Source organism: Staurois parvus, unplaced genomic scaffold, assembly GCF_062004578.1.
Source record: "Staurois parvus isolate SC_StPar_1 unplaced genomic scaffold, SC_StPar_1.0 ptg000011l, whole genome shotgun sequence".
Lineage (NCBI taxonomy): Eukaryota > Metazoa > Chordata > Amphibia > Anura > Ranidae > Staurois > Staurois parvus.
In genome coordinates this window covers 150,331-173,949 of record NW_028317807.1, presented here as the reverse complement: position 1 = coordinate 173,949, position 23,619 = coordinate 150,331, and the positions used below count along the sequence as shown (strand labels likewise).

General features: G+C 40.9%; 1 protein-coding gene across 1 annotated transcript in view; it reads left to right on the top strand.

Annotated features, from left to right (window-relative positions):
* NEMP2 (nuclear envelope integral membrane protein 2) overlaps positions 1-23,619 on the top strand; it is a 93,920-nt gene that overhangs the window by 47,019 nt on the left and 23,282 nt on the right. The window contains exon 3 of the mRNA XM_089669976.1: positions 9,520-9,748. Coding sequence (XP_089526102.1) covers positions 9,520-9,748 — 229 coding nt within the window. The remainder of the gene's footprint in view (positions 1-9,519; positions 9,749-23,619) is intronic.

The window sequence follows — 23,619 nt, the reverse complement described above, 5'->3', positions numbered from 1 at the left end:
TGGCTCACTTAACTCAAAACATATTTGGAGGCAGGTACTCCCAGAGATCAGATCAGTGTTTCTTTTCCCATGTTATTTACAGCAGTTAGTTACATGGCTTGGTTAATTCTGCCGTAGGTCACTATGGCTGAAGACCTGGGCTGAGATGTTTCTTCTAAATTATATTTGTGTAATTTGCCTTTCAAGGGAGATTTGCTTTTTGGCTGGGGCCTCCAAAATGCCTTAGAGCGTACTGCAGATGGGAAGAAAATATCTTTTAGGAAGAATTTTTTCATGGCCAGGGGCGTCAACAAGCAGAAGACAAGATAAGACCGAAGAAACATTGGTCAGGACATAAGGGTAAAGGAAAATCATGAATCATTTTCAATCCTCCTGACAAATCTGCCAAAACCCAATGACTACAGAACAGTAGGAGGAAGACTACAGAGGTTCTTTACACAATGGAAAGAAATAACTTCCAACGCTTTTGTACTGAATTTATTGGAACACAGTTACAAGCTAGAATTTGATCGTTGTCCTCCCTCAAAGTTATTAATAATGAGTTTGCCAAAGGACCCAAAAAAGGCAAAAGTATTGCCAGCTTCAAGATGGAGTCAATTTTTTCATTAAAAGCTCTCCCGCAACTCATTTGCTTCATTGCTTCATGGCAACGTTGGATCTTCAAGACACATACTTACACATACCAGATTGGAAGGAGTCACAAAAATTTCCACGCATAGCCCTCAAAATACGTAGGTGCAGAAGTCCATAATTTTACAATGCAGAGCATTGCCTTTTGGGCTTTCCTCAGCCCCAAGGATTTTTTCCAAAGTTTTGGCAGAAGCCCTAGCACTGTTGAAACTTCAAGGGATAATGGTAATCCTTATTTAGATGACCTCTTGTTAACAGCAGCTACTGAGGACCATCTAAGAAAGGATATTCTTTTAGTTCAGCAATGGCTGACAGAATGGGTTAGTTAATAAAACTGAAGAAATCCAACCTGATACCTTCTCAAAGAGTCCCCTTTTTGGGATACATCCTGGATTCCACCACTCAAAAGGTATTCTTACAAGTAGACAAGATTGAGAGAATCTCAATCTGGTGTCTGAAAACCAGATCATTCAACCAGTGTCTTTCAGGAACATTATTTCCATCCTAGGGTTTATGGCAATGGACCAGATTGCATTAGAGACCCCTGCAAAAATGTCTTTTCCCCAACAGTAAAGAGGTCACTCTGGTGGCGGAGAACCAACAGAAACCTTGAATAAAGGCTACTATGGAGATTTCCCATCTCAATGAGAATTACTACAGATGTCAGCGTCTGGGTCTGGGGTGGCTCACTTACAGAGCAGGATGGTTCGAGGCAGTGGGCCTCTCAAGAGAAGTAAAACTTGTCGAACTGGAAAGAACTTTGTGTACTGGTGAAGGCCCTTCAAATCTTTCATGACACAATAAGAGGTCATCATTTACAGATCCTGACAGTCAATGTCACTACTATGGTGTACATAAATCATCAGAGGGATGCTAGGTGTTCACCTCTAATGGCTCTACCATAGATGATGTTTTCCTGGGCGGACATGAACCTGGCCTCCTTCTCAGCTGTTTTTCTAAGAGGAGAACAAAATGTATTGGTGGATTTTTAAGTTGTAATCGGTTCACTTAGAGCAGGGGTGTCCAAACTTTTTTCAAAGAGGGCCAGATTGGATGAAGTGAACATGGTGGAGGGCCAAACATTTTTCCAAACATTCTTTGAACCATTACAATTAAATGCAAATAAATTATTTTATGCCAAGTTACCGTATTTTTCGCCGTATAAGACGCACCTGACCATAAGACGCACCTAGGTTTTAGAGGCAGAAAACAGGAAAAAAAAAATTCTGAACTAATGGACTGCAGACACAGTACAGGAGATGACCAGAGACTGCGGACAGCACAGGGATGACCAGAGACTGCGGACAGCACAGGGATGACCAGAGACTGCGGACAGCACAGGGATGACCAGAGACTGCGGACAGCACAGGGATGACCAGAGACTGCGGACAGCACAGGGATGACCAGAGACTGCGGACAGCACAGGGATGACCAAAGACTGCGGACAGCACAGGGATGACCAGAGACTGCGGACAGCACAGGGATGACCAGAGACTGCGGACAGTACAGATGACTGCTGACCTTTGGGGAGGAGGGGAGCGGGTACCTGAATTTGACAGGTACCCGCTCTTACTTCCGCAGTTGTTCTTTGATCTTACCTGTTCCTCGATCCAGCCGCGCGCTGTCTTCCTGGCTTCTGTAATGGCGCTCGGCATGACAGCCGGGTGCCCAGTGCGCATGAGCGAGAAGCACTTGCGCTTTGTGATTGGTCCGGCGGCTTCTGGGATCTGTCATGTGTCCCAGGTACCGCCTTACCATTCACGAAAAGCACCGCTTCTTGCGCATGCGCACTTGGCACCCGGCTGTCATGCCCAGCGTCCACACTACAGAAGCCGGGAAGACAGCGCGCCGCTGGATAGAGGAACAGGTAAGGTCCCGCTGCAGAGCTGAGCGGCCGGCCCGGTATTCTGACACGGCCGCGGTGGAAATACTGGACCGGCCGCTCCATATTCGCTCCATAAGACACACTGACACACTAACATGGAGGGCCGTATTAAACCGACCCTCGGGCCGTAAATGGCCCGCGGGCCGGACTTTGGACATGCCTGACTTAGAGGGAATGGTCCCTTCATCTGCAGGTTTTCTTCCTCAGTTGCTGGCTCAGTTGCCCCTCTAAACACTTACCCCACTCCTGGAACGATCCAGCGGTGTGCCCAGCTGAAGTCTTCTCTCCCTCTTCACATAGGGACTGACAGGCAGAAACCTTTGGTCTCTGCTGCTGTCAGTTAAACTCAGTGAGAAGGGAGATGGGGGCAGGGCCAAGACTCACTGTGTGTTTCAATAGACGCACTCAGCCCAACTTGAAATAGAGCCTGCACGTCTGCCCCCGTAGCAAGCAACTTGGCTTGCTGGCAGATGCAGAAATGGAGGAGCCAAGAGTGCCGGCGGGGGACTCCAGAAGGGGGTTTGGAACTACTCTGTACAATACCATTGCACAGAGCAGGTAAGTATTTGTTATTTTGAACCACTTTAATAACAATTGTGCAGCACTTAAAAAGTGTCTAGTGGTATGTTCTCATGATGTGAGAATGGAAAAAAGTTTTCTCTATCTCACAACTCAAAGTAATATTGCAACATATTTTAGCATGAAAACCAATATGTTTCAGTAACAGATGAAATCAAGTGAAATTCTATGTAATATTGCATACACCAATAGTAGTGCAAACATAAATAGGAATTGTGTTTAAATGGTGGAATGTAGTGAAAAAACTAATATAGAAAGTCTGGTCATTCAGTCTTTTACACCCTGGTCACACCAGTACGACTTTGAAATTGTGCAACTTCCATTGAAGTCGTGCAGTTTCTAAATTGAATGTTAGATTCGACTTGCAAGACACAGATGTCTATGCAGGTCGCATCTGAAGTAGTGCATGCATTACTTTAAAAATCGATGCGACTCCAACCAAGTTGCAATCGCACCAATATGACCGCTTCAATTGCGGATTATAGGGCGCGACATGCCATGCGATTTGAAACACGCATGGCAATTTGTACCCGGTATGACCGGGCTCCTATAGTCAAGACAAACTGGAGGTTATTTATTATAACTGGAAGTGCAAAATCTGGTGCAGCTGTGCTTAGAAACCAATCCGCTTCCAGATTTTACTGTCAAAATTTAGGTTGGCCATACATTATGCAATTTTCTTGAGAATTTTGCTTTAGATTTACCAAAAAACATATATTATGAGGTCAAACCTAAACAACACTTTCAATTGTATCCAATTAGGCAGGCCCTTGCACTACATAGTTGAAGGTAAATCTAAAGGAAATTGGACAGACAATTGTCAGAAAGTTGTATAGTGTATGGCCAGCCTTAAGTGAACATGCTGAAGCTAGAAGCTAATGGGCTACAAAGTACAGCTACTCCAAATTCTGAGTGCTCCAGTTTTATTAAATCTCCCCCACTGTGTACCAAAATGCAGATGAATCGACCCCACCCTTAGAATACAAGGCTTTCTCTGTTAAGTGCTATTAGACCTCCTGTGAGCAGGTAAGAGAGAGCAGGTTCTGATGCTGGCACATGTATAGAGAAAGGGTTTTCTGCACAAAGTGAGGCTGGTGAATAAGAGTGTCCACAGGGTCAGTTCTTTTCCATATGAGTTCACAGTGTTTCTTGTGTAGCACACCCTTGGGTGATGCTTGGCTAGATATCTAGGTTCAGCTCCCACCTGAATCTAGTGACATCTCTGATTATACCCAGAACACTCCAACACTCTGAGAATATTTTTTATGGGTTTTATTGAAGAAGAGAAACCCTGAAAAAGAACTAGCTGATTTAACACAGGTAATGTACACAAAACACAGATGCCACTTTGCATAACACAGTTAGTAAGAAATCACAATTCACTGGCCAAAGACTCCAAAAACTGACTAGTATCACACTGACTAGGGTGACATTGACACATGAAACAATAACTGTTAATGAGATTTAGCAGCTTATTGACATTTGCTATAGCAGTACTATCTAGAGCAGAAATATCCTACCTAACCACTGGCCAGTGGGATGAAACTTAGTCTCTCAATGTTGGGGCCCTTTAATCAATGGAAGAGCGCTCACTCTCTGCATGGGAGAGTATTTGTAATCCAGGGGTAGCAGGATAGCACAGTCTCCTTTAAGCAGAATCTTCCAGTGAACATTGCAATAGAAGAAAACAACACTTCAACAAATCTTTACCATACAGGTGAAATCCTGATATACTGACACTTGCTCAGTATATTTAAAGCAGCAAACTTCTGTGGGGACTTGGAACTAAATACACTCTTAAGCCACAGCACAAGTCTTGAGGAGACAAACCAGTAATATACAGAGTCAGAGTTCTCTCATCAATCAGCATCAGGAATAGCTAATTCTGAGCAGCTTGGGCTTTCCAAGATCTGTGTCACTCTGAGAATTCGAGAGCAGGCTTTCTCATGACCATTCTCCAGAGAGGAACAGCAAATGCAGCAATATCAAAATCCCCTTTCATCACAAAGTACTCACTGTTTCTGGATTGTCCTCTAGATAGCATTAGACAGTAGTAGAAATCCTCTCTCTTACAGCAGCTCCAAACTCTGAGAGACACATGCACTTGAGTGTCTGTAATCCTGAGTGTCAGGCAGGACAATCCTTGGTTTGCACACTGTCCTCCTGCAACAATTTCTCTGCTACACACTCCCAGCCCAGCCCATGGGTTCTAGCAGCACAGAGAGTGATACTTCTGTCACTTTACACCAGGAGCCCTTGCTCCATGCGGTCCCGTGAAAATGTCTCCTTCCCCACGTGTGCTTCTTCTTCTTTTTCCTGTCTCCTTTCCTCCACAGCCAATCATAAGTTCAGCTGCTATGGGTGGATCCTTCTCAGCTGTAGCAACAACCAATCAGAGCACAGTCCTGCTTTCCCTGTCTGTCACTCACAAAGAGGGAAAAGAAAAATAAATGCTTTGCAACTGCTGTTTAAGATTTAAAGCAACCAGCACATCTCTACACTTGACTATGTAAAATTGAATATTTGGAATTTCTATATTAATTTTTTACTATATTCCACCATTTATACACAATAAAAGGTGCAGCGCTAAATAATAAGTTAAAATCATCTATGTGTCTTAAAACGTGTGTGCCAATATATATAATAATGATGAAATAAATTAATTAAAGCAGCAATAAATTGACATATAGCAGTAATATTCCAAAAAGGCACAGTGAGGCGCTCTAATCAGCACTGACAAAGGGATGAATGTGAAAGTGAATCTATCATTCATTTAGCAATATTAAATATGCTAACGAGTATAGTGAAGGAATATGTGACACTGAGCCATCAGCGTTGGGTGATAACGAAAAAAAAAGTCACAATGTGAAATCTTTTACAAATGGCACAAATATGATAAATAATAATATTATAGACGAGTCCAGTAAATAAATCCATAGAATAGGTGACATCCAGTGATGGTGAATCCGAGAAAGGTATTCCTTTATATGCACTCACCAGAAGCGCATATAAAATGCACATAAACAGCTATAAACTCTGTTATTCTCCCCAGACAGGTCAGGCTGTACACCAATCAGACATGGGATCATGAAAGCCACAATGTTTCAGATAGGGATGGTGACACCAAACAGCATTCAAACACTCCAAAAATGAACTCGGTGGGAATCCTGAGAAGTTCGCTCACAAAAGAGCCAGAGAAAAGCGGCTGATAGTAGTACTTTATGCAAACAGTAGGTACATCCACGTGGAGAATACAAATGTAAGGCATAAAAACACTTACAAAGATGGACACCGGACCTTCGTGTGGACCCGGCGGGCTGACATCAATGCGCAGGCTTCTCCCTATACATTTTAGGCGCTGCACAATTGTTAGTAATTTAATAGTGATTAGGACAGGTTTTCTAACAGCGTTACCAGAAACATTTACTTTTTGTAGCACATGTATGTAATATATACTGTGTGCGCGTGTGCGTGTATTTAGAATACATTTTTTTTATTTAACCACTTGACCTCCAAAAGATTTCATGCCCCCCCCCCCTGCCCCTGACCATGCCATTTATTGTGATATGTTGCTGCATTACTTTAACTGACAATTGCACAGTCATGCAATGCTGTACGTTAATGAAATTTGTAATTTTTCCCCCCACAAATAGAGCTTTCTTTTGGTGGTTGGCTACATTTTATTACTTTTTGCATTCTAAACAAAAAAAAGACTGACGATTTTGGAAAAAAAAAAAAACAATATTTTTTATTTTCTGCATTTCTTCATAAATTTAGGCCAAAATGTATTCTACTACATATTTTTTAATAAAAATAAATCCAAATTAGTTTGCGCAAAAGTTATAGCATCTACAAACTATAGGAAATATGGAATTTTTTTAATTTATTTTTTTTTAATACTAGTAATGGCGGTGATTAGCAAATTAAAGCAGGACTGCGATATTGCGGCAGACATTTTTTCACTGACTGACACTTTGCTGGAACCAGCGACACTAAAAATAAAAATATGCACTAACACTGTACTAATGACACTGGCTGGGAAGGGGTTAAACATCTATGGTGATTAAAGTGTTAACTGTGAGCCTAGCTATGTGATTTGTTTACACTAGATGGTGCTTTTACTAGGGGAAGTGAAGGATTGTGTTTCCTGCTTTGCAGGGACACATGATCCGGCACTCCTCCATCTGTCAGAACACAGTTCTGCCTTGTTTATATACAGTGGGGATCGAAAGTTTGGGCACCCCAGCTAAAAATTTGTATTAATGTGCATAAAGAAGCCAAGGAAAGATGGAGAAATCTCCAAAAGGCATCAAATTACAGATTAGACATTCTTATAATATGTCAACAAAAGTTAGATTTTATTGCCATCATTTACACTTTCAAAATAACAGAAAACAAAAAAATGGTGTCTGCAAAAGTTTGGGCACCCTGCAGAGTTAATATCTTGTACTGCCCCCTTTGGCAAGTATCACAGCTTGTAAACGCTTTTTGTAGTTAGCCAAGAGTCTTTCAATTCTTGTTTGAGGTATCTTTGCCCATTCTTCCTTACAAAAGTCTTCCAGTTCTTTGAGATTTCTGGGCTGTCACGAACTGCTCTTTTAAGGTCTATCCATAGATTTTCAATTTTGTTGAGGTCTGAAGATTGTGAAGGTCATGGCAAAACCTTCAGTTTACGCCTCGTGATGTAATCCCCCGTGGATTTCGAGGTGTGCTTAGGATCATTATCCATTTGTAGAAGCCATCCTCTCTTTAACTTCAGCTTTTTCACAGATGGCATCAAGTTACCATCCAAAATTTGCTGAAATTTTATTGAATCCATTTTTCCTTCTACTTGGCTTCTTTATGCACATTAATACAAATTTTTAGCTGGGGTGCCCAAACTTTCGATCCCCACTGTAGGCAGAGTGTTGAGTCAACATCAGGCTCAGGTAGGTGTTGGTGGGGCACACAAAAGATTTTTTACCATAAATCAGCAGCTACAAATCCTGCAGCTGCTGACTTTTAATAAAAGGACACTTACTTGTCCAGGGTTCCAGTGCCGTCCTCATTTGGGCTAGTTCCTGGAGCTGGCAATTTTAGTGTGGGAAGCCAACTGTGACAGCTTGTGGCTTCACAGCCAGCTTTGTACTGCACATGCATGAGCTGTGCTGCTCTTTGTGAATGGTCCCGCAGCCTTCTGTGACCCGTGAAGTTTCCCAGAAATGAGCGGGTGAAGGGGAGGAGCAAACTTTATCAAAACTAGGTATCCACTCCCCCTCCCCCCCAAAACAATTATAAGATAAATGTGGTAGAGGAAGGGGTGAAGGAGGACTTAAAGCAGAACTTCTATTTTTTGGCTGAAGTTCCGCTTTAATGCAGAGAATGCATTAAGGTAAAAAACCTTCTGCCTTTACAACCACTTTAAATGGTTTGGGTTATTTCTTTCTTTTCCCAATGCTTTCCATCTCCTTTTCTTTTTATCTTCTTTTGTACTGGCAAAAATATAAAATGTGCCAAGTCATTTTTAAGGGTGCCATCAGGAGCACACGTGGAAGCATTGATTTTGTAAAGGGGTTAGTAATAATAGTAGTGATCTCTAGAAGCCCCATGTAATGGGTCTTCAGTCTGACTGTCTCATGTGGCATGTCCCCAGTCTCCAACAACTCCTATTGCATGTTGGCAGCCCATGTCTTGTAGTATAACCATAGCCTTTTTAACTTTTAGCATGCTCACGGTCAATAATCTCTGACTGCTTTCTGTAGCAATATATTAGTAGAATATTATGTGTGGCCCTTAGGGTATGTCAGGGGTTGCACTAAGTTTGACCACCACTGATCTACAAGTTGGGCTTTTTGTTTATCTCAATAAGGGCAGTCATATATAGTTAGTAGTAGCAGTTCTGTAATTTAATAGAGTGGGATTTACTCCTGGAATTATGTTTCAGATGATTTCCCTTTTTTGTTTAACTGGATTGTGTAGTTGCTATTTCTTAACAATGCATGTAGTACTTCAATCCTTTTTTCTTTTGCATTCAGCATATTTAATTTTCAAAATTTCTCCTACACCTTGATCTGGGTCATATACCCAGATCAAGGTGTAGGAAGAATTTTGAAAATTGGATATGCTGTATGAAAAAAAGAAAATGCTTGAAGTATTACATGTGGTGTTAGCCTTTTTATTTAATGTTTAGGTTAATTAACGTTTTGTTTACTAAGGCTCTATAAAAATGTTGTGTTCTAAGTCTAGCCAAGTGCAGGTCTAACATATAGGACATGTCTTTTTTTCAGCTTGGCAAACTATACACAAGTGTTTTTTTTTTTTTTTTTTTAAAGTCATATTTTAATTGAACATTTTTATAGTACTGCAAATAGTCATTTAATAATACTCTGTATTTTCAATGGTGTGCAATAAAGCATGCTTGTTCTACTTTCTACTTTGTTTTCCAGATTCAAGTACAGAGCCAAGAAATCATTTCTATTTCACCCCGGCTATACAAACTAAATTGTGTTTACCCCGATCATGTTCTGGTCTATATTACATGCTTCCTACATTATCTTTGGAAACCAGCAGATTCTAAGCATGTGAAATTTCTTGTCCGCCATCTAGATCAAGACTTCTGCTTTGATGTAAAAATTGCAAATGTGACAAATTACAGGGTGACATTTACAAACATCTGTGAGTATTGGTGTTCTTCCCTTAACTTGTATATGTATGAATGAAATATTGTTGAACCAGTCATACTGAGGAAAAAACATTTGTTATAGACTGGTGTTTGTAGACACATATTTGCTTTTTGAAACTGCATTTTCTCTGAGAGATACAGTGAACACTGGGCCATTTTCAGCAGATTGAATAATCCTAGTTTTGAAGATTGAAATTATGAGTTGGTAAAAATTAAGATGCAGTCATCTGAAAGAAATATTATTTAATAACAATTTGTAAATGAAGCTGGTCCTTAATCCTTGGCTATACTGTACCTTGATCATGTTGTCCAGCTAGTCAGTGGCTGTGCCTTTTAGACAAATCCAGGTGAATGACATGACCCAACCTACAGCCAAGAATTGCAGTCAGCCTGTGTCATGAAGGACCACGATTTCTACATTACTAGGTGGATTTAGTCATGCACATTTTTTTTTGATGAATTTATTTTTAAAAAGTTAACCGACTCAGCTTTCACACATTATTGGACTTTTTACATTTCAGTTATGGACCTATTGATTGAGCAATAACTTTTCCATTAGTTAAGATAACAAAGTAATATGTATATCTGAATCATACAATGCAGCACACAGGCAAAGTATTCTTAGACAATGGATTATAGGCTCATACCATCAAGTGATTGGACACTGGCAAAGATTTTGAGGACATGCCCCCGGACCTCTCCCCTATAACCCTACCCCACTCTCTGTGTCCTCAGTTTTTTGCTAGTGTCCTAAGTTGATGGATCTCTTCTCCTTCACAAAGAAATTACTCTTAGCTTAACCACTTTTTTATTTTTCTTTAATGTTTTATCTTAAAACTATTCAATCAACTAGTGGTGCACCGAAATGAAAATTCTGTTGCCGAAACCAATAATTCAAAATGCACTTGACCGAAAACTGAAACCGAAATGCGCAGTTTTTAAAAATGAATACATATTTTTTGGAAAAAAAATATATGCCCCAATTTTTTTGTAAAATATGAAAGAGGATGTTACAGCGAGTAAATAGATACCGAACATGTCACACTTTAAAATTGCTCATGGAATGGTGTGAAACTGCGGTACTTAAAAATCTCCATGGGTGATGCTTTAAAATTTTCTACAGGTTAGCAGTGAAAAGTTACAGAGGAGATCTAATGTGAGAATTATTGCTCTTGCTCTGACGTTCGTGGCAATACCTCACGTGTGTGGTTTGAACACCATTTACATATGTTGGCATGGCCTACATATGCGTTTACCACTACATGCGAGCACAGGGGACGGGGACACTTTAAACTTTTTCTTTGTTTTTACATTTATTTTATTTAATTTTTTTGCACTGTCCCTTTAAAAAATGTTTTATTCTTATCACAAGAAATGCATGCATCCCTTGTGATAGAAATAATTAGTGACAGGTACTCTTTATGAAGAGATATGGGGTCAATAAGACTCCAGATCTCTCCTCTGAAATGTAAAGCATTGAGTCAAAAAAAAAAAGCATTGATCTAGTGCTTTAAGGGGAAAAACAAAAAGGCCAGAACCGGAAGTGACATCGTTCTGGTCCTCCAAGGACGTAGAGATGAGTAGAGGCCATCTTTCCTTTACTCATCTCTATGCCCAGCGCAGGGATCATTCGATGGTTTCTCAGGTAAGGCTGAGAACTACTGAGCGGCGGTGAGGGGCAGGGTTTTTTCGGCACCTGTATAGGTGCTTTTTTTCATATCGGCCGATGGGCTAAACTTGAGTTCAAACTTGGGCAGAGATTACAGGTTAAGGAGCTCCTGTGTGGAGAGGGTGGGTTCGGCTCTGGACACTGGTCAGTGTCACTGGAGCTCTCCTTACCCTGTGAAGTTTTACTTTCTGGCTATCTACAACATTTGCTTTCTGGTACATGCACTGCAAAATGTATTCCATTACAATCCTTATCTGTGAGACACTTTGAATTTTCTATTGAGAGAGTTGAGAATTGTCTGGGAGTCTTTTTCTCACATTGCTCATGAGGAGTACTGAATTACTGAAAGTGAGTGCATTTTCACGATGGGGGAGCATGTGTGATGTTCACTTTAATTTACAAAGGATCCATTTCACATGGAGGTAGCAGCACACTTTATCACTGAAAGGTTTTATTGTTTGGACACTTTAAAGTGTTACTAAACCAACAACAGTAAAGTCAGTCTGTATATGTAGTAAAGCATGCTTGTTATACTCACTGTGGAACCTAAGGGGTTAATCCTCTGCATTGTGTAAAAATGCTGTTTGATCCTGACTTCTCTGATCCTCCCCTTCTTCCAGTGCCCCCCTGTTATCTCCTGACAAGACATATAAAGTAACTCTGCACATGCTCAGTTTGGTGTGTATTGCTAGAGAGGGTTTTTTTTCTTCTTGGGAGAGTGCATGTGAACAGCACAGGGCATATCGGCACTGTCCAGACAGAAATCAGGGGTCCTGCATCCTCCTAGAGCAGAATGAAACTCCTCCTACCAGCTTTAACGTCCTCTGCTGGGCACTGATAGAACTCACAAGACTGCTCTAATTGCTGATGAGAAACGGTATTTAGCAGTTTATATTAAGTAAAATAATTGCACTTCCATGTTCTGTCTACTGTGGGAGACCAGATAAAGTGAATGCAGGGTCCTGGGTTTAGTAACACTTTAAGGACACCTATTGCAATATATGTCAATGTGCAATACTGTTTGATGTTGTTTTCCTTTAGATTCAGATGACACATTGTGTGGTGAATAAATTGAGTTGTGATATATTACACTTTGCATAAATGGGATTTGATACAGTATGTCACTACTAAGTTAAGGCGACTGACATATATTAGTTTGCATTTTTTTATGTTAGAAATAGGGAATATTCTATTTTTAGTGCTGCATCATTCTTTTTTCAGTTTTCACTGTTTATTTTTGTCACTGGGTGTGAGCTGCTTAGTTAGGTTTCTGAGTGCGAAAGGTTCCTTTTGCCAGCTTACAGCAAAAGGATCAAGGTGTATGAATACCTTGCCTGTGTCCTGCACTGTACTGCAGGATATGGAATTTCCAGGTAAGTCAAAATTCCTCTTGTGTGTTGTTTTTTTTTTTTTTGTTTTTTTGTTTTTTAGTAAAAACAAGGTTTTCTCTTGGCAATACTGTCTTGACAATATTTTTTTCTTTCTATGCATTATATAGACAAGTTATAACAAAATGAAAAAAAAAATTTTTTTTCCAGCTTCTCCAGTATTTTAACGCAAGGGGTCTATTTATAAAACAGAGAAAATGTCACATTTACAAGAGATTATCTGGTGGTGAATCAGTCGCTGTGTAAGGGGTACCGAAGTCAGGCATCCAGCAGCAGAGATAACTAGCTCTGTGTAGCTGCACCTAAGAAACTGAAATCAGACTGTGTATGATTAAAGTAAGTTTTATTCATGCACAACACCAATCCAAAACCAACAGACCATAAACAAAGCAAAAGAGAAAAATAATAAAAAACGTGACCTTGAAGAAAAAAACAAACCAACAACCTGCAAAATGAGGGGAGCTGACATTAGCAGGACTGGAGACAAGGGGAGAGAGATAGAGGTAACAGGGTACTAGGTACAAGGTACAAGGTACAGGAAAAGGCAGGTGTGAGGACCTGAATCTGAACCCGATCTCTGCTGTGTTTGGCAGTATTCTTCTTGCTGAACCACCTGAGATGCTGGGCAGCTCCCTGTCAGATCCCTTAGACAATCTTGCTTTCTAACTTATTTCTGGTGAACCTTTAGCTCTTTGCCCCTCCCATGAACTGCATATTTAAGTTTTATGCCTTTGCACTTCCTATTTTCCAGATTATCATGCTGTCCAGCCAATCTCTTGCTATTGCCACTGCTGCTGCCATTCAGATCTTCGCTATCACTTGTTCCTGACTTCTGGCTTGTTCTTCGACTGCTCTTCCTCTTGATCCCAAACTAAAACCACACATTACTGACCTATTGGCTTGTTTTATGACTTTGGTTCTGCTTGATCCTGCTATATCTGCTATTGGAACTTGGCTTGCTCACCTACTGGTGGGACGATCCTGAGGACAGTGATCTGTTACTAACCTACAGCAAAACCCATCTCCACCATCAGGAGCTCTGGTGAATACCAGTTAGTGCTTAGACCCTGCAGCTCAGATGAGCCTCATGTCATCCACCAGGTTGACCTGGCCGTGTACTTATCCTGCTGGTCTCTCTATTGCTATAGATGCTGGTCTCTGAGCATGACCATGATAGCAGGGATTAGCAAACATGAATATGGTAGCAGGCAAAATAATGAAGCACAGATAGCAACTAAGGGAGGAATTGTAAATATTCCCAGCAGCCAGTATCAGGTGGAGCCTAATAACCGAGCTGACACTTGGGAGACAGTCGCTGGTAGCCATCAGAAGTGCTCTCTTCAGCTCTGGGAGCGACAGTGATCTTAGTCCTGACCACTCCCCCCACCCCCCTTTCCCTTGAGGAGCGGTCTCCGGACGCTTCGCTTTGCCTCAAACCTGTATGTGTGCTAGAAGTCCAAAAAGGTCTCCCATAGTCCAAGTCTGGGAACTCTCCTGATCTTTTCAGACCTGTGTCCTTCAACCATTGGATGGTATGCCATGCAGATCTGGTTATTGGCTATATTGCCTTCTGTTGGGGTCTGGAAGCTGAGTGGGTTCCCCACCACTGGGGTCCAAAAGTCAGCTGGGTTCCCCGCAAATGAGATCCTTGAGGAGGGGCAACACTTGGAGATTATAATTCCCTAACGCAGAAAATGTCCCAACGCTGGGATCCTATAGATCACCTGAAGGCTTAGCAGCAGAGTCCTTAGTCCATACAGGCAGCCTGATGCCAGGGTTTCCCATCGCAACTGGATCTTCCAAATCAGGGTTGCTAGAAACTGCTCTGTACTTTGACAGCCATACAGGTCTATCCAAGGCATTGGCTACCCAACCTAGGTTTCCTAATGCACCTGGGGTTGCAGAGAAAATATCGAAGTCCAGGACAAGGCTCAAATGGAACTCTGCTCTTCCCCATATCTCTACCACAGTACCACAGGGACTGTAATAGTGAGCACAGCAAGTGTAGCTTGGATTTTCCTTCTTTCTGTTGATTGGTACATTTGGAGTCACCTCAGAGAATTTTCCGTTTACTATCATATCCCATAATCTCAAGTAGAGGACAGTCTCTTTTTTTTTTTTTTTTTTTAAATAGGGTTATTTGTTTCTATGCATTCAACCCTTTTATTGCCAGAGCTGTTTTTACTTTTTTTTTTTTAATAATCATTTTAGCTCTGTAGATTAATTAAAACCTCCAACCATTAGAAATTCTCTGAAAGCAGAGACCCCAGCAGAGAAAATGGTGGTAGTTCCAATTTTTATGTCCTATGATATTTGCGATGTACTGTTTTTTCAGTCACTATAAATCTCCTGTTTAAGAGGGGTCCAAAAGTTCACAATAGGGTTTATGTCAGGTGAGGAAGGGGGCCATGTCATTATTCTTTCCTCTTTAAGGCCTTTACTGGCTAGCCACGGAGTGGAGTACTTTGATGCATGCGATGGAGCATTCCCCTGCATAAATATCATGGTCTTCTTGAAAGATGCAGACTTTTTCCTGTACCACTGCTTGAAGAAAGTGTCTTCTCAAAACTGGCAGTAGGTTTGGGAGTTGATTTTGAGCCCATCTTCAACCCCAAAAGGTCCAGTTTGCTCATCTATAATACCAGCCCATACCAGTACCTCACCTCCACCTTGCTGAAGTCTGAATCAAAGTGGAGCTCTGTGCCTATTACTTATCCAGCCATGGGCCCATCCATCTGGTCCATCAAGAATCACTCTCATCTCATCAGTCCATAAAACCTTTGAAAAAACTATTTTCAGATATTTCTTGACCCAGTTTTGATGTTTTAACTTATGTGTCTTGTTCAGTGGTGGTCGGGTTTCAGCCTTGCTTACTTTGGCCATGTCTCTGAGAACTGAATATTTTGTACTTCTAGGTACTCCAGGTAGGTTGCAGTTCTGAAATAGGACAGCACTGGGGGATAATGGGCTCCTGGTAGCTTCACGTTTGGCTCTTCTCAAATCTTTGGCAGTTACAGCACCTTGAAAAAGTATTCATACCCCTTGAAATGTTCCATATTTTGTCATGTTACAACCAAAAACGTAAATGTATTTTATTGGAACTTTGTGATAGACCAACACAAAGTGGCACATAATTGTGAAGTGGAAGGAAAATGATAAATAGTTTTCAAAATTTTTTTACAAATAAATATCTGAAAAGTGTGGCGTGTATTTGTATTCATCCCCCCAATACTTTGTAGAACCACCTTTAGCTGCAAGTATTTTTGGACATGTCTCTACCAGCTTTGCACATCTAGAGAGGGAAATTTTTGCCCATTCTTTTTTACAAAATAGCCTAAGCTCTGTCAGATTGGATGGAGAGCGTCTGTGAACCGCAATTTCCAAGTCTTGCCACAGATTCTCAATTGGATTTAGGTCTGGACTTTGACTGGCCCATTCTAACACATGAATATGCTTTGATCTAAACCTTTCCATTGTAGCTCTGGCTGTATGTTTTGGGTTGTTGTCCTGCTGGAAGGTGAACCTCTGCCCCAGTCTCAAGTGTTTTGCAGACTCTAACAGGTTTTCTATTAAGATTGCCCTGCATTTAGCTCCAACCTTCTTCCTATCAACTCTGAACAGCTTCCTTGTTTCTGCTGAAGAACGTATCCCCACAGCATGAAGCTGCCACCACCATGTTTCACGTTGGGGGTGGTATGTTCAGAGTGATGTGCAGTGTTAGTTTTCTGCCACACATAGCGTTTTGCTTTTAGGCCAAAAAGTCCAGTTTTGGTCTCATCTGACCAGAGCACCTTCTTCCACATGTTTGTTGTTTCCCCCACATGGCTTCTCGCAAACTGCAAACGGGACTCTTTTATGGCTTTCTTTCAACAATGGCTTTCTTCTTGCCACTCTTCCTTAGAAAAGGTCAGATTTGCGGAGTTCACGACTAATAGGTGTCCTGTTTACAGATTCTTGCACCTGAGCTGTGAATCTCTGCAGCTCCTCCATAGTTACCATGGGCCTCTTGGCTGCTTCTCTGATTAATGCTCTCCTTGCCCAGCCAGTTTAGGTGGAGAACCATGTCTTGGTAGGTTTGCAGTTGTGCCATACTCTTTCCATTTTCGGATGATGGATTGAACAGTGCTATGTGAGATGTTCAAAACTTGGGATATCTTTTTATAACCTAACCCTGCTTTAAACGTATCCACAACTTTATCCCTAACCTGTCAGGTGTGTTCCTTGGCTTTCATGATTCTGCTTGTTCACTAATGTTCTCTAACAAACGTCTCAGGGCTTCACAGAACAGCTGTATTTATACTGAGATTAAATTCCACACAGGTGGACTCTAAGTAGGTGACTTCTGAAGGCAATTGGTTCCACTAGATTTTAGTTAGGGGTATCAGAGTAAAGGGGGCTGAATACAAATGCACACCACACTTTTCAGATATTTATTTGTAAAAAATTGTGAAAACCATTTATCATTTTCCGTCCACTTCACAGTTATGTGCCACTTTGTGTTGGTCTATCACATAAAATCCCAATAACATACAATTACGTTTTTGGTTGTAACATGGTAAAATGTGGAAAATTTCAAGGGGTATGAATAATTTTTAAAGGCACTGCAATTTGCGCCTTTTTTCCTCAACATGTTTCTTGTAATCTTGTTGACTATTTGCAACAAACATTTGATAGTTCTGTGATCACGCTGCAATATCTTAGCAATTTCAAAAGTACGGCATCCCTGTAAAATACTTTATACAATTTTTTACTTTTCAGAGTCCATTGAATCTTCTTTTTTGGCCCATTTTGCCTGAGGAAAAGAAGCTGCCTAATAATTATGCACACCTTGATATAGGGTGTTGGTCTCCTTAGGCCACACCCTCCCTCATTACACAAATACATATAACCTGATATGCTTAAATCCAATAAGCATTCAAGTTTATACAGCTTGGAGTTGGACAATATACATAAAAATGATGATTTGGTCAAAATACTCACCTAATAATTGTACACAGTGTATATTGACCCATGTTTAGCATATTATAAAAGATGAAGTTGCACAGAGTAGATATCCAGTATGTCAAGCCTTAAAACAACACGTTCCTGTACTCGAAAATGTCCATTGGTAAGACTTACAGGTCATCAGTTTAGCATTAACTGTGAATTTTGGCCCTAGAATTATTGCTCCCATTCCGGAGTGTGTGTGCGATGTAGTGCAATTTACAATTTTGTACATAGGCACCCCCAACATTTACATTTACTGTACATACATATGCTTGTGGAAGTGGGGAGGGGGGTCAAAATTTTGATTGGAAGTGCTTGGGTGTACCTTTTTTACCCTTTTTAACACTTAACTTTATTGCTATCACATAGAGGACCAGTAGCCCCCTATTTAATAGCATAGTTAGCATAGCAATAGCATAGGTTTTCTTTAATGAGTTATCAGGTGTCTATTAGACCTCTGATGTCTCCACCACACTCCACTGAAACTAGAGGAATACAGATCATTCTCCTTTAGCTTCTTCCCGTGCCATAGCAGCCAAAAGTGACAGCCAAAACTGGAAGTGACATAATACATGTTGCTTCTGGGTTCTTACCAGATAGAGGTGATTAGTGATGGATGTTTGCTGCTCTGCCTCCTCTCTACCCTGTGACACTCGTCATGCGGATCCTGGGCCTGCAGGATCTGCATCGCCATGCGGCTCCTGGGCCTGAAAGCTGGATAGCACAGTCCAGGAAGTCCTAGAACTGTGTGTAAACCCCCTTGCTGTGCACGTGAACAAAACACCAAGCTTGTTTCAAACTGTAAAGCCCTTTATTCTTATATGATCACTTGGAAAAGAAACAGGGACCCTTCCTCAGGCATTTGAAAAAGTAACAGTGCTAACATATAAAGAAATAATCTACCAATAGGTTAAAGGACCTCCCAGTGTCCCTGGCCCCATTTTACCTCCAACGTATGTCAATACGTATTTACAAATATAATAATGTTAGATCCTTGTTTACAATATTTGTATAACAGACATCCACAGTTACAATGTGTAATTGAAAATAGAATACATATTGTGTTAGCTGATAAACTGGTTTAACAGGTTTAGGCAACAGCTTGTGCCCGAGTCAGTCCACATGCTATACATATGAGGCAATGTAGGCTAATAAATGTGAGTGGACTTGTGCACCCATACAGCCCATATGCATGCACATGAGCATTAGCATCACAGGACTGTCAATTGTGCTCATCTAGAAAGGGTATAGTATATCAAGGTGTTCTTGCCATATTGTAAAAATTGTGTTCTTGCCATATTGTATTTTGTAAAAAATCTGCATTTATTATTTTTGTCTGCAGGAGCCTGTAAAACATTGCACCATTGCTCAGCAGGGGCCAGTCTGATCGTAACATGTTGCATGTTACACCCTGCTAAGGTCTGGGGAGTTTCCTGGCCATGGACCCACAATTTCTGTGTTTTGTTCCCCAAACCACTCACGTTTGCATTATGGAAAGGTGTTCCATCATGCTGGAAAAGGCATTGTCACCAAACTGTTCTTGGATGGTTGGCAGAAGTTTCTCTTGGAGGAAGTTTTTGTACCATTCTTTACTAATGGCTGTGTTCTTAGGCAAAATTGTGAGTAAGCCCACTCCCTTGACTGAGAAGCACCTCCACATATGAATGGGCTCAGGATGCTTTGCTGCTGGCATGACACAGGACTGTTGGTAGCACTCACCTTTTCTTCTGTGGACAAGGTTTTTTCCAGATACCCCAAACAATCGGAAAAGGGATTCATCAGAGAAAATGGCTTTGCCCCAGTCCTCACCAGTCCAATCCCTGTACCTTTTGCAGAATGATGTTTTTCCTGGAGAGAATGGCTTCTTTGCTGCTCTTCTTGACACCAGGTCATCCTCCAAAAGTCTTTACCTCACTGTGCATGCAGATGCACTCACACCTGCCTGCTGCCATTCCTGAGCAACCTCTGTACTGGTGATGCCCTGATTCCTCAGCTTTAGGAGACAGTCCTGGCGCTTGCTGGACTTTCTTGGGCACACTGAAAACTTCTTCACAACAATTGAACCTCTCTCCTTGAAGTTCTTGATGATCTGATAAATGGTTGATTTAGGTGCAATCTTAGTAGCAGCAATATCCTTGCTTGTGAATCCTTTTTTTGTGCAAAGCAATGATGACTGCACATGTTTCCTTGTAGGTAAATTAATATTTGTGTCATTCTTAAAACTTTTGGCCAGGGCTGTAAACTTCTTTTCCTGTGTCCATGGATCAGTTGTGATGTTGCAGTGCTGACGGTGGGCATGGGCTAACTGATGTAACATAATTTTTAACCTGCAGTTCATTAGGAACATTCTCCAAAATGCTGGAATTGTACTTAACAATCATTTGGACTCAATACTTAACAGATAAAAGCAGGCTACAGAGCTCAGAAGAAAAACATGTCTGCTGGGCTGCTAGTCGACAATCACCAATGGAGATTTTCTCCTACTCCGACAAAACTACAACCCCTGGCAAAAAGTACGGAATCGCCACTCTTGGAAAATGTTCATTCAATTGTTTCATTGTGTAGAAAAAAAAATAATCACAGACATGCCTCAAAACAATTTTTCATTTCAACTTTCTGACGTTAAGAAGAACGTTTAAAACAAAGAAAAAAGAAAGAAAACTAGTCAGTTGCAACTGTTTTTGCAGATCAAGCAGAGGAAAAAAATACGAATCACTAAATTCGAAGGAATATATTATGGAATCATAAAAAAAAACCCTCTACAGTACACCACTAGTACTTTGTAGCACCACCTCTGGGTTTTATAACAACTTGAATTCTCTGAGGCATGGATTTAACTATCGACAAATATTATTCTTTATCAATTTGGCTCCAACTTTCTCTTATTGCAGTTGCCAGATCAGTTTTGCAGGTTGGAGCCTTGTCATGGACCATTTTCTTTAATTTCCACCATAGATTTTCATTTGGATTGAGGTCCGGACTTTTTTGCAGGCCATGCCATTGACATTATACAGTCATGGCCGAAATTGTTGGCACCCTTGATATTTCTCCAGGAAATCATGTATTTCTCACGAAACGTATTGCATTAACACATGTTTTGCTATACACATGTTTATTCCCTTTGTGTGTATTGGGACAAAACAAAAAAAGGGAGGAAAGAAAGCAAATTCGACATAATGTCACACAAACCTCCAAAAATGGGCTGGACAAAAGTATTGGCACCCTTTCACAACTGCGGATAAATAAGAATGTTACAAGCATGTGATGCTCCTGTAAACTCACCTGGGGCAAGTAACAGGTGTGGGCAATATAGAAATCACACCTGAAAGCAGATAAAAAGGAGAGACGTTCACTTAACCTTTGCATTGTGTGTCTGTCTGTGCCACACTAAGCATGGACAACAGAAAGAGGAGACGAGAACTGTCTGAGGACCTGAGAACCAAAATTGTGGCAAAATATCAACAATCTCAAGGTTACAAGTCCATCTCCAGAGAACTAGATTTGCCTTTGTCCACAGTGCGCAACATTATCAAGAAGTTTGCAACCCATGGCACTGTAGCTAATCTCCCTGGTCGTGGACGGATGAGGAAAATTGATGAAAGATTGCAACGCAGAATAGTCCGGATGGTGGATAAGCAGCCCCAAACATGTTCCAAAGACATTCAAGCTGTCCTGCAGGCTCAGGGAGCATCAGTGTCAGCGCGAACTATCCGTCGACATTTAAATGAAATGAAACGCTATGGCAGGAGACCCAGGAGGACCCCACTGCTGACACAGAGACATAAAAAAGCAAGACTACAGTTTGCCAAAATGTACTTGAGTAAGCCAAAAGCCTTCTGGGAAAACGTCTTGTGGACAGATGAGACCAAGATAGAGCTTTTCGGTAAAGCACATCATTCTACTGTTTACCGAAAACGGAATGAGGCCTACAAAGAACAAAACACAGTACCTACGGTAAAATATGGTGGAGGTTCAATGATGTTTTGGGGTTGTTTTGCTGCCTCTGGCACTGGGTGCCTTGACTGTGTGCAAGGCATCATGAAATCTGAGGATTACCAAAGGATTTTGGGTCGCACTGTAGGGCCCAGTGTCAGAAAGCTGGGTTTGCGTCCAAGATCCTGGGTCTTCCAGCAGGACAATGACCCCAAACATACGTCAAAAAGCACTCAGAAATGGATGGCAAAGAAGCGCTGGAGAGTTCTGAAGTGGCCAGCAATGAGCCCAGATCTAAATCCCATTGAACACCTGTGGAGAGATCTTAAAATTGCTGTTGGGAAAAGGTGTCCTTCCAATAAGAGAGACCTGGAGCTGTTTGCAAAGGAAGAGTGGTCCAAAATTCCGGGTGAGAGGTGTCAGAAGCTTATTGATGGTTATAGGAAGCGACTGATTTCAGTTATGTTTTCCAAAGGGTGTGCAACCAAATATTAAGTTAAGGGTGCCAATACTTTTGTCCAGCCCATTTTTGGGGTTTTGTGTGACATTATGTCATATTTGCTTTTCTGCCTCTGTTTTATATTTGTTCCAATACATACAAAGGGAATAAACATGTGTATAGCAAAACATGTGTTAATGCAATACCTTTTTTGTGTGAAATACTTGATTTTCAGGAAAAATATCAAGGGTGCCAACAATTTCGGCCATGACTGTATGTCTTTCTTGAAGGAAAGTTTTCACGGCTTTTGCAATATGGCAAGATGCATTATCATCCTGAAAAATGATGTCATCGTCACCAAACATCCTTTCAATTGATGGAATCAGAAAAGTGTCCAAAATCTCAATATAAACTTGTGCATTTATTTAAGATTTAATGACTGTCATCTCCCCCATATCTTTACCTGATATGCAACAATCATCAATGATTGTGGAAATTTGCATGTTTTCTTCAGGCAGTCATCTTTATACATTTCATTTGAACAGCACCAAACAAACGTTCCAGCATCATCACCCTGCCCGATGTAGATTCCTGATTCATCACTGAATATCACTTTCATCCTATCACCCACAGTCCATGATTGTTTTTCTTTAGTCCACTGTAACCTTCTTTTTTCTGTTTAGGTGTTACACCCCGGTCACATCAAAGCCGATTTTAAAATCGTGCGACTTACAGTGAAGTCGCACAATTTCAAAATCGGGTGACCTGCTAATTTCTTTTAAATTTTTTTTAATTACATTTTTGAAAAGAATACTGTTACATTAATAATACTAGATCAGAGTCGAAAATATACATAGACAGTGTACATAGACATATCTTAGCACCACCACTACGCTCACAGAGCAAGAAGAGTAGTTGTGTAATGGCCCTTGGGCTACCATTGCATATATAAAAGAAAAATAGTTTTCAGTTTACAATACATGTAACCAGCATAATCAAGGACCTTTAAGGTATACAGTAAAGTGCATACATAGTGCTTGTTATAGACAAAGATCGCTCAAGAGAAAAAAAGGGGGGAGAGAAACGAAAGGATAAAGAATGAAAAAGATAGAGGGAGGTGGGATAAGAACACAGAAGCAGCAAAAAACCAAATGAACCATGAGAGCGCTATGGTATGTGAAGTTGTATACTCATACATTCAGATATTCCAATATTCAAGTATTCAAATCTTGGGGCATAAACATTGTTGTCCAACTAGACCATTTCAAGCCAAATTTCCCCATATTTTGGCATTGAAGAGCCACAGCTCTTTCCCAAAGATAATTTGAATTAACTCTATGAGTTACTTCTAGCAAGGAGGGGATCCTCACTGATTTCCAGACAGCAGTAATAGACATTCTAGCAGCGATAAGTATATGGCCAACAATTGTTCTATACTGGGCAGGAAAT